A 20848-nucleotide genomic window follows, 5' to 3' on the forward strand; every position below is an offset into this window, starting at 1 on the left:
CAGACAATTCTTGTTGAACAGGGTAGAGACCGGCTCTGGTTGTTGAACTTGCAAGGCAAGTTGTATGTGAACTAGTCACATGAAGTAGGACAACATACAATGATGAATTAGATTAATAAACAAATTTGTCCTTCACTACAGAGTTGGAGAAGCGCTCCCTATGTTCCCTTAACATCACCTTGCAGTGTGCTGTTCTAGAATAAGTCCTTCCATCCTTCACTTTCTCTTTACTGTGTGTGTTGTGCAATGAGGGTATGACATCAGCCTCAGACAAACTCTAAATGTGCTATAAAAAGCAACAGTGGGGGCGCCTGGGTGGCTCAGTCGGTTGGGCGTCCGACTTCAGCTCAGGTCATGATCTCACGGTCCGTGAGTTCGAGCCCCACGTCGGGCTCTGGGCTGATGGCTCGGAGCCTGGAGCTTCCTTCTGATTCTGTGTCTCCCTCTCTCTCTGCCCCTCCCCCGTTCATGCTCTGTCTCTCTCTGTCTCAAAAATAAACGTTAAAAAAAAAAAATTAAAAAAAAAAAAGCAACAGTGACGTCTGAGAAACTGGTGGAGCAGGGACCTCCAAAAATTCCCTCCTCCATAAAAATAATGAGAAAACTGGCAAAAATATAGTCAGAATAGTTTTCAGAATACTTTTATTTTTAAAAAATTTACACCCATATTAGTTTGCATATAGGGCAACAATGATTTCAGAAGTAGATTCCTTAGTGCCTCTTACCCATTTAGCCCATCCCCCCTCCAGTAACCTCTGTTTGTTCTCCATATTTATGAGTCTCTTCTGTTTTGTCCCCCTCCCTGTTTTTATCTTTGTTTCCCTTCCCTTATGTTCATCTGTTTTGTCTATTAAAGTCCTCATATAAGTGAAGTCATATGATTTTTGTCTTTCTCTAATTTCACTTAGCATAATACCCTCCAGTTCCATCCACGTAGTTGCAAATGGCAAGATTTCATTCTTTTTGATTGCCGAGTAATACTCCATTGTACATATACATCACATCTTCTTTATGAATTCATCCATTGATGGACATTTGGGCTCTTTCCATACTTTGGCTATTGTTGATAGTGCTGCTATAAACACGGGGGTGCATGTGCCCCTTCGAAACAGCACACCTGTATCCTGTGGATAAATACCTAGTAGTGCAACTGCTGGACCATAGGGTAGTTCTATTTTTATTTTTTTGAGGAACCTCCATACTGTTTTCCAGAGTGGCTGCACCAGCTTGCATTCCCATCAACTTTTTCAGAATTCTTAACCAAAGGCTTACAGCCATCCAGGGATCATTTATGTAGAACAAATTCAATAAACAAAATCTTGTTAAGAATGGCAAGCTTTGTGATGTTTTTAGCTTACCCTATTCTGTGCCACCCATGCCCCGCCCCCACCTTTTCCAGCTCCATGGTAGCCTTGAAAACCAACAGCCTGGCAGTTACTGGAAAGCACTGAACAGAGTTGGAGTTCCTTCAAAGCCTCATTGACAGAGAACTGTGATTATTTCACTTGACTGGTGGTTCCTAGGAAGACCCAATCGCAAGGCTGCCTCTATTTGTCCAGACTAGGAGCTCACTTAATGTAAGCAGCCTTTTCCCTCGGGCTGTTTGTCATAGAACAGAGTCAATTTTTTAAGTTGGTGGGTGCTAAAGGTGGTACATAACAGTTTGGGAAAATAGGCTAAGCAAAAAGCTTAAAAGGAAAACCTGAGGAAAGAGATATCCATAGGGACTTTGAAAATTCCAACATGTTCCTGGGAATCTAGAAGTCCATGCACATGTGTAGGGCTGTGCGCATGCTCAGTAAAGACCGGAGAAGGCTCAAAGCTCTCACCTCTAAACAATCTTGAGGCTCTGTGCAAGCAGGTAGTGAAACCAAGGCAGAGATTTATAAACCGCCGAGCTGAGTGTTGGAGGTGAGGCCCAACCTGCACGAGTTCCCTGGCAAAGAAGGCAGACCTGTTGGTTCTAGGTACTTAAAGAAATCTGTGTGATCATTAGCTGACCACTAAGCTGAGTGGAAACTTCAATGGCAAAAAACAAAAACAAAAACAAAAACAGACTATAGAATTAATTCAGAAAAGTTTACTACACAAATGGTCAACAACAAAAAGCAACAAGCAATCTAGGGGGAAGGGCCTGGAATCCAACTTCAGAGTGGCCACAGTGTCTTATTTAATACGTCTAGTTTTCTGGAAAAAAAAAAAAAAAAAAGATTTGTAAGGAAAGACATTATGACCCATTTAAAGGGGGAAAAATGGAAACTGTGCCTGAGTAAGCCCCAATATTGGACCTACCAAAGACTTTATTTTTTAAAGTTTATTTATTTATATAATTTTTAAAACAAGTTGATTTACTTCTTTTGAGAGAGTGAGACCTGAGGAGGGGCAGAGAGACAGGGAGAGAGAGAGAATCCCATGTAGGCTCTGTGCAGTCATCACAGAGCCCAGTGTGGGGTTTGAACCCACAAATCGTGCTATCATGACCTGAGCCGAAATCAAGAGTCAGATGCTTAACCAACCGAGCCACCCAGGCGCCCCATTACCAAAGACTTTAAATCAGTTATTCTAAACATGTTCAAAGAGCTAAAGGAAACCACATTTACAGAATTAAAGTGTAAGATCAACACCAGATAGAGAATACAAACAAAGGGATAGAAATTATCGAAAATAACGGAATAGAGATTCTAGAGTTGAAAGCACAACTGAAAGAAAACATTCATTCGAGGGCCCAATATCAGATGTGAGCAGACATATGATAGATTCCACGAACTTGAAGATACCTTGAGATTATCCAACCTGAAGAACAGAAAGCAAAACAAATGAACCAAAAAAGATGAAGAGACTCAGAGACGTGGGTCACTGTCAAGAATGCCCCCTTATGCACAATGGGAGTACCAGAGGGAGAGGAAAGGCAGGAAGAGTATTTGAAGAGATAATGGTTGAAAACAAATTTGATGAAAATTTAACTAACCTAGACTTCCAAGGAGGAAGACTCAAATAGATATCACCTAGGCATGTCCTAATCAAACTGTTCAAATCCAGAGACAAAGAGAGACTCTTGAAACAGAAAAAGAAGTCATCACAGAAAAGGGAGGTTCAATGAGATTAACAGGTGACTTCTCATCAAAAACCAGGGGTCAGAGGCAATAGGGTAACCTATTCGAAGTGCTGAGAGACGTCAACCAGGAGTTCTAATATCCAGCAACCACAGCCTTTTCACCTCACATTGGCACAGTCCCCTTTACCCATAGGACCACCACTCCATGCTGCTGACCCTGCTGTCATCAGGGGAGACCTGGCAGACCCAGGCCTCGACCTGTCCCCCAGCTTCAAAAGGTCCACACAGCCCCGGGTTCCTGCAATTCCCTGAGCACAGTGGTCTGTGCTCACACTTGGTACTCCAGGCTTCCCAGGGGAGGGTGTGCTTAGAGCAGGACCCACTGCCGCTCCCCCCCACAGGATACTTGCTGTGAACATGTGTCCTCAGAAACTTTGGCCAACTTGCAACTAGACTCCCTGGATGCTTCCTGAGGTTCAATGCTGAGTGGGTTTTTTTTTTTTTTGGTAGTCCTTCACTAATTTTTAATTTAAGTGAATTTTATATAATGCACAATTAAATGTTTTAGAGTATAGTCCAGTGGCATTTAGCACATTCACAATGTTATACAACTATCACTCTTAAGGTCTTTTTTTTAAGTTTATTTACTTAAAAAAAATTTTTTTTAAATTTTTTTTTTTTGAGAGACAGAGAGAGAGCAGAGGAGGGGCAGAGAGAGAGGGAGATATAGAATCTGAAGTAGGATCCAGGCTCTGAGCTATCAGCACAGAGCCTGACGTGGGGCTCGAGATCACAGACAGTGAGATCATGACCTGAGTCGTAGTTGGATGCTTAACTGACTGAGCCACTCAGGCGCCCCTTATGTTTATTTGAGAGAGACAGAGAGTGCAAGAGAGAGAAGGGACAAGTGGAGGAGGGGCAGAGAGGGAGAGAGAGAACCCCAAGCAGGCTCTGTGCTGTGCTGAGCCCAACGTGGGGCTCAATCCCACAACCACAAGATGGTGACCTGAGCTGAAATCAAGAGTTGAAGGTTAACCGACTCTGCCACCCAGGTGCCCCGTCACTCCTAGTTTTAAAACTTTGTTATCACCTCAGAAAAACACCCTCTACCCATTAAGTAATCACTCCTGACCATCCCCATCCGTCCCCCCAGGCCCTGGCAATCACAAATCTGCTTTCCGTATCTATGGATTTCTCTATTCTGGATATGGCACATAACTGGACTTATATAGCATGTGACCTTCTGCATCTGGCTTCATTCATATTCCACTGCATGTAGATACCACTTTGGTTTTCACCAGCATGATGGGAGCTGTGGGTTTTTGCAAATGCCTGTGTCATGTTTAGAAGTTCCTTCTGTTCCTAGCTGGTTGTTTTCTTACGAGGTCTTGAATCCTGTCAAACGCTTTTCCCACATCTATTGAGATGACTAGGTGTTTTTTCTTTCCCTTTATTCTTTTAATGGAGCGTAACGTGACGGTGATGGATCTTCTTATGTTGCACCACCCTTGCATTCCTGAGAAGTCCTACCTGGTCATGATGTGTAACACACCTGTAATGAACTGTTGGATTCAGTTTGTTAGTATTTTGCTGAGTATTTTTGTGTCCGCATTCATAAGGGATACTGGTGTGGTTTTCTTTTTCCTGTGATGTCTTTGTCCGGCTTTGGTATCAGAATAATGCTGGCCTCCTAGGAGGTGTTAGGAGGTGTTTCTTCATCTTCTATTTCTTTGGAAGAGTTTGAAAAGGATTTGTGTTAATTCTTCAAACATTTGTTATTATTCATCAGACCTGTGTAACCTTGGATTGGGCAATGGTGTCTTAGCTGTAACATCGAAAGCATAGCAACCAAAGAAAAAATAAAATGGGACTCTGTCAAAAAAACACAAAACAGCGACACCTGGGTTGCTTGGTCAGTTGAGCATCTGACTCTGGATTTCAGCTCAGGTTGTGATCCTAGGATCTTGGGATCAAGCCCCGCATCAGGCTCCATGATGAGTGTGGAGCCTGCTTGAGTTTCTCTCTCTCTGCTCCTCTCCCCAGTTTGCTCTCCGCTCTCTAAATTCCCCCCCACTGCCAAAAAACCACAAAAACTTTTGTGTTAAAGGGTACCATCAAAAAATTGAAAAGACATACCAACAGAATAAAATAGCTACAAATCATATATCTGATAAGGGTCACATATCCAGAAAATATAAAGAACTCTTACAAACCAACAACAAAAAATATAATTATATAAAAATGATATAACATATATTATATAATAAATTATAATATAAAAATATAATTAGGGGAGCTTGGGTAGCTCAGTTGTTTAAGTGTCTGACTTGGCTCAGGTCATGATGTCACAGTTCGTGGGTTTGAGCCCCGCATTGGGCTCTGTGCTGACATTTCAGAGCCTGGAGCCTGCTTCAGATTCTGTCTCCCTCTCTCCCTGCTCCTCCCCCAATCACACTCTGTCTCTCTCTAAGATAAATAAACATTAAAAAAAAATAACCCAATTAAAAAATGAGCAAAGGATTTAAATACAACGAAAACGAAACATTTAAAGTTGCTGAAAGTGGTTGCTTGTGGGGCGTAGAGAATGGTGAGGTGGGGTGTACAGATGGGAGGGATAAGCTGTTGTTCACGGTAAGACTTGTAGAACTACTTGGCTCTCTATACCGGTAATTCTCACCAGGCACCCCTCAGGGGACATTTGGCAATGTGAATACATTTTTGATTGTCCCATCTGAGAGATGCTATTGGCATCTAATAGGCAGAGGCCAGGGGTGCTGCCAAGCACCCTACAAAGCACAGGGCAGCCCCCAAAACAAAGAACTACCTGGCCCCGAATGTCAATAGTGTTGAGGTTAAGAAACTGTCTAAACCACTGTGGAAGCTTTGATTAAAAAACAAAGAAGCCAATAAAAGTTATTTGTGAAAAAAAAATCAGAATGCCCATATTACAAAGAAAAAAAATTAAAGAAAATTCTTTTGCAGGGGTCTCTGTGCCAGCTTCACAGATGTAGTTTTCTTCACGTGCCATGTTTTGACTGTTTTAATGTGTAGCACGGCTAAGAAGTTCTACCAGAGATGTTTAGGGATCGATGAATTTACCTAAAGCCTGCGAGTTAAGATGCTAAGGTTTTTTCTTTTTTTTTTTAAAGTAAATCACCAATTCTAGTAATTGAGCTGCCAGAAGCACTGCTTAAAACAACAACAACAACAACAACAATAACAACACCCAAAAGCCAAGCTTTTGTGTCTCATTTCCCTATCAGGGTAATTAAACACATTCTGGGGCAGAGGTTCGTGAGGCAGCATTCTTCAAGTGTAACACAGGCTGTCGATGGCTCTTTCAGAAGCAATTTAACTTTAGAGTATTATATGTTAAGTTTTTGAAAGAATTATAAACGTAAATAAACTAGAAAATTTCAGTGAAGCTGAAAGACTAATTGACCAGAATTTTCAAACTCAAATCCCCAGAAACCAAGGCTGACACCAGCACCGTGTTGTCTTTATACAGCCAGCAAGCACAATACCGGTTTTCCCACACGAATCTTGGTAACACATCGATGTGTATCTAATCTTTAAAAAACCACTTATAAATCAGTCCTAATGTTAGCCACAGGCCACAGCGAAGACTTACTTGTCATCCCTCTTGCACATGACCTGATTTGACTGCCCCGCCCGGTTCCAAATATGCTGGGACTTGTTTGCCTATCGCTCTGCAACCCCACATGTTAGAGCTCCACCCAGAGTGCAAGTAGACAGACCAGCTGGGGAAGGGCTCACTGTGTCCACGGTGCCCAGGGGGCTTGTTCATCCACTGCCCGACTCAGAACCGCAGAGATGTTCTGGACAGAATCAGGACAAAACAGAGTCCAGCTGTAAGTTTCAGATTTGGCAGCTAAGTTACTGGCAGAGTCGGGTCTAGGATCCAGTTCTGCTGACCACGGTTAGTATTCTGTCTTAAGTTGTTACATTCTGTGGCTAAATTATTAAAAACAAAAACCCCAATCGATGAAAATGTCCTTCATTAAAAAGAGACACTAAGGGGGCGCCTGGGTGGCGCAGTCGGTTAAGCGTCCGACTTCAGCCAGGTCACGATCTCGCGCTCCGTGAGTTCGAGCCCCGCGTCGGGCTCTGGGCTGATGGCTCAGAGCCTGGAGCCTGTTTCCGATTCTGTGTCTCCCTCTCTCTCTGCCCCTCCTCCGTTCATGCTCTGTCTCTCTCTGTCCCAAAAATAAAATAAAAAACGTTGAAAAAAAAATTAAAAAAAAAAAAAAAAAAAGAGACACTAAGAATTACTTCAGTATATCAGCTTTGAGCACTAAAACCTCTTCCAAGAATAGCCGTTGATACTATTTAACAGAATGAAACACAAAAGAATTCACTAATAAAATCTGGGCAGCTCATAATGTAGTGGAAAGAAGTGTTATATAGGTGGTTGTTGCAAAAGTCCTTAGAAACCCAACTGTAGTTTTATTATTTACTAAAAGAGATACTATCAAATATAAAAACACAGAAGAGAAACATAAGCTTTGGAAAAGGTAGACTTTTAATAACTGCTTTTATCACCAGGTTAAGTCATGCAGTTACAAAGTAGTTAGAAATTTCTGAAAGGATATTGTCGTTTAAAAAAAAAAAAAGCTCATTCTTACATAAATAATATCTAGTACTTCATTGGGACACTACTGTTCAAAAGGCCTTGGCGAAATAACCCCCAAACAAAACACTCAACCCAAGGTTGTTTTCAGCCCACTGGTAATGAAGCTGTGTGCAGAATACAGGCCTCTAACAGAGGACACAAAGTCAGGGCGAGTCAGGGCCATTGGCACGGCTCAGAGTCGCCAGCAAGACTCCAAAGTGGGAGCCCAAGTGGTATTTTTTCTGGGACGCTCAACTTGAATTATTGTTCAATTAGACAACACAGTAGATCTTCAACAGAGAACAATTAATTAACATGATAAGGAGGTTACTGCACTCTTTGGACTATATGTCGTAATTGTGGTTAGTGAATTCTGACAGTCTTAACAAAAATAGCCTCCATCATTTGCAGTTACGAAGATAACTTAATTCTCCATCGGGCCTTTTATTTTTGCTGGACAATACATGATTGATAAGCTATAAATGATACTGTTTATGTTATAAAAATACTAGCTTTTTCATTTATTATGTTTATAGGCATTCACTGCTTGAGTCAAGGTTAGGCTTATTAAGTGATTAAAGGCAATTTTATTACAGCAGCACATACTTATTTTATTCTAAAAGAATAAAATGCATAAAGAGAAATAGCTTTTATTTTTGTTGCAATCTGTAAAATTGAGTTATTTTGCTGATGTAAAAATACCAGTAACTCACTTGAGGACCATGCCACCTTCTGAAAATGCCACACACCTGCTACTTGGATGTGTCAAAGTTACAGCACGTCTCAGACTTGTCCAGAGCTGAAGTAATAAGCAACTGACTGCTCTTGGATGACAGGTGCTTTCCTGGCCACAGCTCTGGCTGTACTGGGAAGCAGCCGCGGAGCAAGGCGGTATAGCCGGATGGAAGGGACTTTTCATTTAAAGGCAAAATACCCAAATCGCTCTCTGGCTTAGGTAATTTCTATGTTCATATTCATCAGCTTGTACATGATCCCCTAACCTTAATTTCTTTTTTCTCAAAGGGCCTGATTTGGACTGACTTGTTGAGAATGATGTCCATTATCTATTAAGTCGAGAGAGAGAGAGAGAGAGAGACAGATTCCTGTGGTTACATGTAAACTTGTGAAGGGCCTGCAGATGAAGAGGGAAGAGGGCAGTGAAGAGGTCAGCCACACTCCATCTAGGTGAAGGTCACACCGGCTTCATTGTATACTTTGAAGACTTTCTCAATGGCGTTGACATAGGCAGCCGTTCTCAGGTCTAACCCCAGGTTATACTTCATAGCCGTGCGCATGATTTGCTGAAAGGCAGGAGAAAACACGGTGAAGTGTGCATGCGGGGCACAGGCGGGCCCAGTGCGAGGAGCCTCGGCCACCACGGCAGCGCAGGACTCAGGCACAAAACCCGTCAGGAAGGACCTGTTCTCTGCAACCAAAGTACGCCACTGACTAGGCAGCAGTAAGGAGCTGCCCTTTAGATGTGAGCTGTCTCCGGCCTTTAGACACCCTGTTATCTGGAGTAAGCTCCTTGTTAGACTTGGTGATAATTTTATAAAACTCAGAATGGGGTGCTGAAAATGTGCTGGAGCTTTGTGAATATGCTTAAGGTTGTGGACCGTATACTTTAAAAGGGTGAATTTACGGTATATCAGTTGTATTGACAACAAATTGTTATAACAAATTAACAACGAGCACCATCATCAATGGCTGCTTATGCTATTTCAACTTAAGGGTGGGTGGACAGAGTTTGAACTCAAGAAGAAATGAGGGAAACGCATCAAAGTGCGTTTAAGGTCTTGAAATAAGGAGCAAGGGGTCAAAAAACCTTTTGTTTATACCAAATTCTCCAGTGAGGTAGTTTCCTGTAGCGATAATAGAGTGGTGTACTCAACTGCAATCCAGTTTGGCTGACTGTGTGATGTCTAGCTAAAGCTAACTGCCGAACACCATTCCCGCCTAACCTGGTATTACCATTTATTTCCCAAAGCCCGGCAGACATACTGAACACGCTGAAAACACTGCCCGTCATTTAAGACTGAACAAGCATGCATTTTGCTACACACGAATGAAGAACGTGTAAACAGACTGCTGTCTTCGACCACAGCACACACAATCTGGCAGCTGAGGTGACACGGTTGAGCTGTGCTGCAGGTCACCAGCAGAAAGGCAAACAGCATTGCACACGTACCCTGGCAGAACGCTCCATAGTGTAAGCTAAGCCAGAGTGCACGATGTCTTTCTCGGATGCCCCCTGTTAGGGAAAAGACCAGAAGTTTAACAAAACCACACAAAGACACGCTTCAATTGTAAGAGCACAAGGGATTCTCAAGTCAATACACCGCCAGACAGAATTGTTTTGTCTTTTGGCAAAGATGCATTTAATTTCCATACAGTATCTTGATAGCTAAATAGTTGTGCTTTAACCCCAGTTTAGTTTTCATTGCATTTGACGGTGAACAGATACTCCTGAAATAAGATCATGGTAAAATGAACGTACACAGAAAAGTATGCACAAGAAACAGGAGGGCAAGTAGTGAGGCCAGCACTGGTCACCCACCCGATTCACAGATGCCCACAGCAACAAGTGTTCATCTCCGCTTCCCAGCTAACAGGGACACCGCACAAGGCACAGAAAGGAGTGTGGCCCCCTCCAACAGGTGCTCTGTGGCAGAAACCCGGCTGTGTACTCAGGAGTGCTCATCTCGTTCCAATGCCAATTATTTCTGTAAGTCAATTTGTATCAATGGATTCCTCTAAGTATCTAATTTGTTTTTTGGAACGCTTTCTAAAATTTTAGGACGGGGAGCCTGGGTAGCTCAGTTGGTCAAGCGTCTGACTTTTGATTTTGGCTCAGGTCACACATCTCATAGTTCCTGAGATTGAGCCCTGCATTGGGCTCTGTGCTGACAGAGTGGGGCCTGCTTGGGATTCTCTCTCTCTGTTCCTCCTCTGCTTGTGCACAGGTGCACATGTGCACTCACTCTTTCTCTCTAAATAAATAAACAAACAAATTACAATACAATTTTAGGACAATTAACTACTGCCCCATTCCAGTATGTCCTACCTAGCTATCAAACATATATCCTGCTATGCGAGATGAAAACTTAAAAGTGGATCACCACCCAAACATGTGTACTCTGATCTTCACGTAGTTGGCACTCTGTACGCCAGGAGGTGTATTTCTATATACATTTGTATCTGTTAACAAACAGCTGGGTCAAACCTTGATCTGTCCTACTAAGTTAGGAAGAAAAAACTTGTTCTACAGGTACAGTACTGCCTTTCTCTCCCTCATTCATTTACTCATCAAACATTTATGTAGTGGTTACTACGTGCCAGGCACTCTTCTAGGCACAGGGCACAAAGCAGAAAACAAATAATGAAAATTCTCTGCTCTTGTGGAGTTTATATTCTAGTCGGGGGAGGCAGCCTACACATGGACCGAAAACCGGAAGTCTGGGTGAGATCACAAAGATTCTGAATTCAGACAGAGCAGTGATTCAGGGCCAGGGGCCTTCCCATGTTAAGAGTGTGGAGAGGTGGTGAGGATCACAGAAGGCAATGTGAGGGAAAGGCAGGAAAAAAATCAGTGAGGATGTGGGGTTCTGGAAGCCAGGAGACTAGCTTCAGGGGGGACGATCACTCGTGACAGCAGGTGCTGACAGGAGAAGTAAGATGAGGGCAGAAAAGCGGTCACTGGATCTAGTGATGCTGGTGCTTGCACAAGACGAGTTGTGGCGGAGTGGCGGGCACCAGGGCATGTTTGAGCGTAGGAGAACTGGAGACGCAATGGACGCAACTCTTCAGGGTGTCTGCTGTGAGGGAAAGGGAAATGCACACGGCAAGAACAAAGTTTGGAAGAGAGCTGGGATTGAGATGCATTTTGTTTTAAGACTGCATTCGGCACACTGATAGGAGTGACTGATGATGGAGGAGGGGGAGGATGCGCACTCGAGCAGTGCACCCGGGGAGCTGAGAATGGGCTTAGATGCAGGCACACGGAGTCGCTCTGTGACAGGAGACAGGGTGCAGGCGACCGGAGTTGGGTGCTGGGAAGTTCTCTGACTGCTGTTTTCTCTGTGGGCAGATCCCAGGTCAGGTGCTGGAGTGCAGGGGACAGAGAAGAGGAGAACGTGTGATACAGCCAATCAGAAGAATGAGAAAGTGAAAGACCAGGAAAAAGTAGGATGACTGCCGGACAGCACCGGCTGCGCACTTAAGTTTCGTGGTCAGGATTACGGTGACAGGGCTGCAGGTGTGGAGGGAGCACGGTTGAGTTTCATGAGGGTCCGGGTGTCAGCAAGGGGTATGCTGAGCAAAACAAGCCGGAGTGACTGTAATGACGGAGTGTGGAATTCAGAGAACAGAGGACATCCCGGGGTGACGGGGGACAGTGAAAAGACGGTCAATAATGTGGGGCCTGGAAGGGCCAGAGCACGGCTGTGGAGGGGGAACTAGAGGGAAGGAGCTGGGAAAAAAACCCTGTTTTTTAAACTTACTACAAAACTCCTGCGACAAGTCATTCAGTAAGAGGTGAGACACAGGATTAAGGTCCGGAATTTGAAGCACTGAAAGGCCAATGTCCTGGCAAAGGTTATTTTCAGAGAGCACAAACAGCAAGCCATTGGGCTGCCTCCCTAACTAACTGGCTGTCCTCCTCTGCACTCCTCCTCAGGTTTCGGCCTGAGCGACAGCTGCATGCCAGGCCTGGGCTGGGACACAGGCAACCACAGGGAGGAGCAAGAAGCCCATCTAGGGGTGGTGGCCACAGCAAGGGCTGCCTGGATACGTGTGGTGGAAGGATGTGTGCGATTCCGGCCCACAGCGGGATCCTCAGGGGCGGGCTACCTGAGCAGGGAGCGGGTCAGGGCACCGCAGACAGAGGGACCGCAGCTAACAGAGACATGGTCCGGGAAAGATGAAGGTTCATTTAGGGGAATGGTTAATACCCTGAGTGGCAAAAGCATCTTTTCTTCTGCAAAACAAAACCTTAACCTCCCCTGCTCCCCATGTTGTAATATAATCTTACATTACTTTCCATGACTGAATATTTCAGAAGATATATTACAACTTAGCCATTTCCCTGCCATGTATATGTAGACTATTAAACCTAATTAAAAAACCTGACTGCAAACACCGTTCCAACGACATCATCTTGCATGGAGCCATTTCTCTCCCTTAGAATTATTTCCTTAGGATAAATTTGCAGGGGGGATGTTAGGATAGTGTCAACAGGCAGGAAAACTGTAATAGCTCTTCAAATTTCTAAAGAGCTGCACCAATCTGCTTGTCATCAAAATAAAGGTACAACTGTTTCGCTACAGACATGGTGAGTCATGATCGATTGTTTTTGCTAGTTTAATACATTAAAGAAACCTTATTTTAATTTGTATTTCTTTAACAATGAGATTGAACACTTTCCTTTCTAGGCCTATTTCCTATGACTTTTCTCTTTTTTTAATGTTTTACTTTTATTTTAGAGAGAGAGAGGGAGAGAAAGAAGAAGAAGGAGGAGGAGGGAGAGGAGGGGGAGGAGGAGGAGGCGGAGGGAGACACAGAATCCGAAGCAGGTTCCAGGCTGTCAGCACAGAGCCTGACATGGGCCTCGAACTGACAAACCGTGAGATCATGACCTGATCCGAAGTCAGACGCTTCACCGACTGAGACACCCAGGCGCCCCTGACTCTGCTTTTCAAGTCTCTGGCATTTACTGGGGAAGTTCCCTTCATGGCGTGTGAGCACTACCATTCAGTCCCGTCAACAGCTAATTCACACACACCTGCTTTCTTTCACTCTTATTCATGCCCACATAGCAATTTCAATTCTTCATATAGTTCAATTTAATGTTTACTTTGTTTTTATTTTAAGGATTTTCTTTTTTTTTTTAGAAGTTCATTTAATTATTTATTTTTAAGTAATCTCTACACCTAACGTGGGGCTCAGAGATCAAGAGTCCCATGTTCTTCTGACTGAGCCAGACAGGCGCCCCTAATGTTTACTTCTCTATTCTATTTCTCTGGAGCTGAAGAGATACATAGTAATTCTGCACAATTAGGTTAGAACCACCTGTTGAGTCATCTGTATTGCACAAGGATCAAGATTGGAAGAACCATTAAATATATTTATTTTAAACTAAATTTCTTACTCCACATTTGGAATGTAGCGAGAGAGGAGTGTACAAAGCACACACAGAGCCTATCATCACTGTCATATTGCTGACCACCCATAACCCCAATCAACTGGCCTGGGTCTAAAGTAAGAGCTGGCTGGGTGTGGAAAGTGTAATCCTGTCACAGCACACTCACCGATATCCTGTCTTGGAACTCTGCCGTGGGCACAACAGGAATAGTTCCACCATGCTTTCCAAATTTTCTTTCCAAACTTTCTTGAACAGACACTATAAAAAACCAAGAGATGAAGTTAAGACATTGCTAGTAGGAAAAAAAAAACAAAACTGAAGTATAACCAAAAGTAGTCTCAAACTATATCCACAACCCAAAAATGAATACAGAGTTTAGAAACCTTCAACACTAATGACATAAAAGGGTTAATCATTTAAAACTCTGTTAAAAGGGAATAAAGCACTTTGCCAAATTCCTACATAAATGTGAATTTAGGTCACTGCTCTGTTTCCATAACACCCATTACCACGGTTTTTCCTTGGCTCTGTTAAAAAGAAAATGCTGAGGGAAAAAGAAACGGAAATCGATGGAACACTTCACCCAGATTCTCAGAGAGGGCTGAGTAAAGCTCGGTTGGAGGTCTTGGTCTTATTCCAGCTTGATGAGACTGGACCATTAACTCTGGAGCTACTCTCGTCAAGGAAAAACCACACTTGCATCAGAAGACTCCAAAAATTCTTGACGCTAGAAAGGCCTTTACTAGGAGCAACCAGAGACTGGAATGGATGAGTCTCACTAGGAGTTCCTGGCTTAAAAGGATACTCTTTATATTTATTAACTTATAGATGATGTTACAGAAACATTATATCACAGGGTAAACACCTGAATATAATTTTTGGTCCTAAGACTCATGAGAGAGAAGAATATGATTTTCTGTTCTGAGATTAAATTCTCTAGGATTACAAAAAGCGAATAGTCCTTTTCAAGTGTAAGCTAGTTCTAGCCTTTTAGCTGGCCCCAAAGATTGTTTTTGAACAAGGTCATCAGAACTCACTGAGCAAGTGGTAGTTAGAATCCCTTTCATATTTGAAGGTCAAACGGCCATAGCTGACGTGATTTAGATTCTTCAGCCACTCAAAGTAGGATACTGTCACTCCTCCGGCGTTCAAGTAGAGATCCTACACACAAAAATGTGACAGGGAAGACACCAAAGAAATGAGAAGATCATGGCTTTACTGAAAGCTTTCAATGAACATCAGAGATCCATTTTAACATCAAAGCAGATTAAGCTTCAAACTTCCCAAATATATCTTAGATTGTGTCAGGAATTTCACACTCAGGGGCACCTGGGTGACTCAATCAATTGAGTGTCCGACTTCGGCTCAGGTCATGATCTCACGGTTTATGAGTTCAAGCCCTGCATCGGCTCGATACTGTCAGCCTGTCAGTGCAGAGTCCACTTCGGACCCTCTGTCCCCCACTCTCTGCCTCTCCCCCGCTTGCACTCTCCCCAAAATAAATAAATATATATATAAAAAAAAAGGAATTTCACATTTAAATTTAACTAACATCCTTCCCAATCCACTTAAGTTTTTTTTTTCCATTTTGAAAAAAATTAACTTTTTGTTTATTAACTAACAAGCATTTGATCAACTATGGTTAGAGCTTCTTTCCCAAAGAAGTCTTTAGACAAAACTGTTTGCCCACTCAACGATGCACTGGATTGTCCACAGGGTGACTCACCAGATCAGCGTTCCTTCTCCTACTACCTAAGGGCAGTCTGTTTCAGCTAAACTGAATTTCTTAAGTGTTTTCAGCAAAAGTCCTAAATGCATCATAAGTCCACACTAACTTCCACTTGCAAATAACCCCATGCTTACCCAGTGAAAACCGAAACACATATTCCTCATATTCGCTTTCTGAGTAAAGCAGCAAGGGACATTTGAAATGCATAAGGTTAGAAATTACACCAAAGCTCATTGTTCACGTTAGAATTTGTATTTCTAGCACAATATACATTTATATAATTGGATTCTTTTTTTAAAGTTTATGTATTTACTTTGAGAGTGAGAGTGCGCACATGAGCGAGGGGGGGAGGGGCAGAGAGAGAGAGAGAGAGAGAGAGAGAGAGAGAGAGAATCCCAAGCAGGCTCAGTACTGTCAGCACAAGCCTGACACAGGGCTTGATCCCACTACTATGGGCTCATGACCCGAGCTGAAATCAAGAGGCGGATGCTTAACTAACTGAGCCACCAAGGCGCCCCTATGATTAGATTCTTAAGAAGGCTAAATACATACTCAAGAAAGAGCCTGAAGTTGGAAGAAAAAGTTCAGGTCAAAGTGAAAATTGATAGGCTTTTTACACTAAGCATGCTTCTACTTTATTTACTTAAAAGCAAAATACAGATGAAGAATTCACTATAGCTTGGGAAATGAATGACGATGATCTTCTCCCCACAATTCCTCACAGAAGACAGTTAGGGTTTCAAGTACATTTAAAACCTGGCAAACACAGATAGATGACTTACTGGAATCACCATAATGTTCCTCTCCAGGAAGATCTTATCAGCCTCTGGAGTTGTCGGCCCATTGGCACCCTCAGCAATGATCTGCAAGAGAGTCAGGACATACAGAAATACCAACATCACCACAAACCCCTCCAGCAGGTGCAAGAGGTGTGTGTGTGTATGGGCAGGGGGATGGGCAGGGGAGTGGGGGCGGGAAGAGGCAGAACTCCAGTTTGAATGCAATTATTAAGAGTTATTTTGTTCTATAAAGCGTATACAATTATTTTTCACCTTTCTATTTTCCTAACTGCTTTTTGGAAGCTTGGTTTAAGAGGAAACTCATGGTGATGGATGCCTGCATAACTGTGAATATATGAAAAGCTATGAAATTTTACACTTGGGTGAACTGTATGGTATGTGAATTATATCCCAATAAAGGTGTGAAAAAAAGGAAAGCCAACTAAGAGCTTTTCTATGACCCTCAGGGCATTCTACATTGGTAAGGCTGAGCTCAGGTTCTATAATGCTCTCACCTTGGCTTTGACTCTGGGTGCATTGGACTTGGTCAGCTGCTTCTCGCTGGCAGCAGGGATCAGTATGTCACAGTCAGCCTCCAAGATGCTCCCTTCATAGGGTTTTGCCTTGGGGAAGCCCAGGATTGATCCATGTTGCTGAAATTGATTGAAAAATCAGAATTAATGGCTACATCACTGTTTAAATGTTTATGTTTAGAGCCTATGACATGAAGACTCATCTATTAAGAGCTCTTTGGGTTACATTTTATTATTATTATTATTATTATTTTCAACGTTTATTTATTTTTGGGACAGAGAGAGACAGAGCATGAACGGGGGAGGGGCAGAGAGAGAGGGAGACACAGAATCAGAAACAGGCTCCAGGCTCTGAGCCATCAGCCCAGAGCCCGACGCGGGGCTCGAACTCACGGACCGCGAGATCGTGACCTGGCTGAAATCGGACGCTTAACCGACTGCGCCACCCAGGCGCCCCTCTTTGGGTTACATTTTAAAAAGTAAACAATGGAAATAGATTTTAATAAGACTTATTTCAACTTTACAATATTCAGGGTAGTCAGACTATTGAGATATTAGATTGACATACCAATTTGAAGTCTTCCAGTTCCTTTGGGTCAATACCATCTGGATTCCATATGCTCCCATCAGATTCACCAACACCAATACATTTAGCACCGAAACGATGTAAATATCTCATAGAGTGCAGGCCCACATTCCCAAATCCCTGTAAAGAACAATTACACGTGATATAGAAACTGAAGTCTTAGTGCACATGGTAAAGTCGATTCTGACCAGTACCCTTTCTGTAAGTTTAGGAAGAATTCTCAGAATCCTTTGCCATAAGAAACAATGTACTAAATGGCTTCTCTTTAGCAATTTGTTTCAGAACATGGAACCCATTAATTTGTGATAATGGGTCCCAAAGAACTTTAGTTTGGTGCAGCCTTGTGGCTTATAAAGAACTGGCAGTGGTCAGTCATGCCACCCAAATCCTCAGGCCCTGATGACCAGGTGTCCTATGGCTGCAACAACATAAAGTCACTCACTGGGAGGCATATGAATTCTATTCTATTTCAAAATAGGATTCAAAAACAAAAATAAAAAAGTAGCATTCAACTTAATTTAGATTCCACTCAATAAAATATCCAAATAGCAAGCCCATTCTTCCTCAAAGTTGAAATATTCAACTTTTAATTCAAAGTTTAAATTTCAATTTAAATTTTGACCCAAAGAAGTTGGTGATAGTTTCATATGTATCTGCAAGATACTTAAATTGGTACTAGTCACACGAATTATACCAAGGTTCAAAAAATAAGGCATGTATTACTCTGAAAACATTCACTCTAGAATTTAAAAGATTCAAAAGAATGACATTTTAAAAACTGTAAATCTAAAAACACTGAAAAACTTCCTTTATGTAGATCAGTTATTCTTTAAAAAAGCAAACATTCTTACCTGAACAACAAACGTTTTGTCTCCAAACCCTGGTGTCATTCCTAAAATACTCATGTAAGAAGCTTCATTGATGAAGTTTTCAATTCCATGGAAAACTCCCCGGCCAGTAGCAGAGATCCGTCCATGGATTCCACCCTGACTGATGGGCTTACCAGTAACACAGGCATGGGCATTAATATCCTGCAAGAAAAAGTCAAGATGTCACATTTCTAACTAATATGCTCATTAAGACTATGTGTGTGCTCATGGTACACATTCACCAATAGGGAGAAAACTTACTTTTTCAGATTTCTATTCTTAGAAAATATATAATAAAATAGACTATATTGTCCAATGGGATAAACAAGGTTTTTAGGAATTTAACATCATCAAGTACAAATAATAATATCACAAAACTAGAGATAGTTCTGCTTAAAATATTATTCCCTCAAAAATATTTAAGCCCTATTAAGTTGGAGTACACATCTCACATGTGTCTTAAAATCTACTATAAAACTTGAGCTCATCACCAAAATGGAGCCTAAGTAGGAAGAGATATTATGGTGTTCTCGGTTAGATGGGAACACTCGATATGGTTAAGATACTCTTCTGCTCAACTAATTTAGAAATTCAATAAAATGCCACTTAAAAAAAAAAGAACTTTATTTTTTAAAAATGTTTATTTCTGAGAGAGAGAGAGAGAGAGAATGAGCACAAGCAGGGGAGGGGCAGAGAGACAGAGGGAGACACAGAATCTGAAGCAGGCTCCAGGCTCTGAGCTGTCAGTGCAGAGCCTGATGCGGGGCTTGAACTCACCAACTGTGAGATCATGACCTGAGTTGAAGTCGGATGCTTAACCGACTGAGCCACCCAGGCGCCCCTAAAAAAAAAAAGAACTTTAAAAGATAATATTCGAGTTCAAATAAGAGTGGATTAACAAAAGTATTCAAGAAATTAAAAAAAAAAAAGACAAAATAACTAAGGGGTTTGCAGGAATACCTACCAAATAAAAATAACCATTAATCCAAAGATTCTACTTCTAGGAAGTCACATTTTTTTGTGCACTTAGTATGGTATCGTTGGGGTTAGGGAAGCAGAAAGGTATATGTGGGTGAGACGGAGCCGCTCCTGCCTACACCGTGAGGGGAGGGCCTCTGGTGGCAGCAGTGTGCTCTGGGAAGCAGGGTGGGAGAGGATCTGTCTTCACCACCCGTCTTTCTGTAGTCTGTGAACTGACCATGTATTCTTGTTCAGAAACAACCGTAATTAGGAAAATGAAAGGGCTTGGGAGAGCGTCCTTTCCGAGGTATATCAAATATACCGTCAACTGTATCAGCCAGAACAGTGCAGGAGAGACAGATTGATCAGTGGGGCAGAAGAAACTAGACAGTCCTACCACATACAGGAAACCAACACAAAATGAAGGAGGTGTTTCAAATTCGTGGACAAAGTATGGATGGTATGGCTACTTAATAAACTCGTGGGGCACTCTGTTACCCATGTAAAGTAAGATGAAGTGCCTTACTTCACACCATAGTCCTACCCTCCAATAGATGTTCTAGCTGGGTGAGTTAAAAAGTGACCTGGATTTTATCTGTATTGTTTAACTATTTTTACCAAGACAACTTAGAATTATATTAGCTGCATAACTGCCAGCAAAAAGAATAAAAGCTAAAAAAAGAGAAAGTAGTTAGTAAAGTGATTTACAGAAATTAGTAGTTTTCCCACAGTTTGCCTTCATGAATAATTAACACTTGCGAACGCAGAATTACACACCTAGTGCCAAATGCTTTTAAACAGTGCAAATGCAAATGCTGGAGCCACAGTCCTGTCGCGGTCAGGCCCGGTGCCAGCTGCCCAGCTCCCCAGCCCCCCAGCCCACCTGACTGTCCCGGGAGCCCACCGACAAAACCCCTCCCTCCCAGGCCTGTGCCTCTGGGCAGGATTAGACACAAGTTGCAGCATGTTCAGGTCTACATCTGGAAATCAAAAAAACTGTAGCTTCCTTACTTTTAGGCCCTGATTTTGGTGTCACTTTAAGAAGGAAGTCTTTTGCCGGGGTTTGCTGGCAGAGCCTCACAAAATTTCCTTTTGTTGTTAACCACTGGGAATGAGCCACAAATAATGTTTGATATGTGGCCCACTACTCTGCACTCTTCAGTCTAGCGTCTCGCTTAAAAAGAATGAGAGACCATATCCAGAACTCATTTAACATCAAAAGGTGACATGGAAAAGCATCATTTTAGGGAGAGGCAGTTGAAATAAAAATTCTTTCAAGAGTCTCATACTGCTCCTGTTTCATTTCAGGGATTTATGCAATTCACCTGATGTAATACTGTGTGTTTTACTAAGGAGTGGGTGCTGTTCTAAGTGCATTATATTACTAGCCACTTAACCCCCACTGGGTGCTATTACATTGTCGTCTTACACACGAGGAGACGGAGGCACAGAGAGCTCTAGGCACCTGTCATGGGTCACAGAGCTGGTGTGTGAGGGAGCCTGAGAATCCAGGCTGCCCACCCGTGTTCCCACCCACAGACTGCACTCCCTCAGAAATTCAGACA

The 20848-nt window shown here is 42.5% G+C and overlaps 1 protein-coding gene across 1 annotated transcript in view; it reads right to left on the bottom strand.

The window, feature by feature from the left end:
- Nucleotides 1–7580: 7580 nt before the first annotated feature.
- The window catches only part of GLUD1 (glutamate dehydrogenase 1), a 44804-nt gene continuing 31536 nt past the window's right edge, over nucleotides 7581–20848 (bottom strand). The window contains exons 6-13 of the mRNA XM_086680191.1: nucleotides 18306–18485; nucleotides 17437–17574; nucleotides 16851–16988; nucleotides 16339–16419; nucleotides 14865–14988; nucleotides 13994–14085; nucleotides 9877–9939; nucleotides 7581–8989 (exon numbers count right to left, since the gene is read on the bottom strand). Of these exons, the coding sequence (XP_086536317.1) occupies nucleotides 8870–8989; nucleotides 9877–9939; nucleotides 13994–14085; nucleotides 14865–14988; nucleotides 16339–16419; nucleotides 16851–16988; nucleotides 17437–17574; nucleotides 18306–18485 (936 nt within the window). The 3' untranslated portion in view covers nucleotides 7581–8869. The remainder of the gene's footprint in view (nucleotides 8990–9876; nucleotides 9940–13993; nucleotides 14086–14864; nucleotides 14989–16338; nucleotides 16420–16850; nucleotides 16989–17436; nucleotides 17575–18305; nucleotides 18486–20848) is intronic.

Source organism: Puma concolor, chromosome D2 (genome assembly GCF_028749965.1).
Source record: "Puma concolor isolate L17-30 chromosome D2, mPumCon1.1.hap2, whole genome shotgun sequence".
Taxonomy (NCBI): domain Eukaryota; kingdom Metazoa; phylum Chordata; class Mammalia; order Carnivora; family Felidae; genus Puma; species Puma concolor.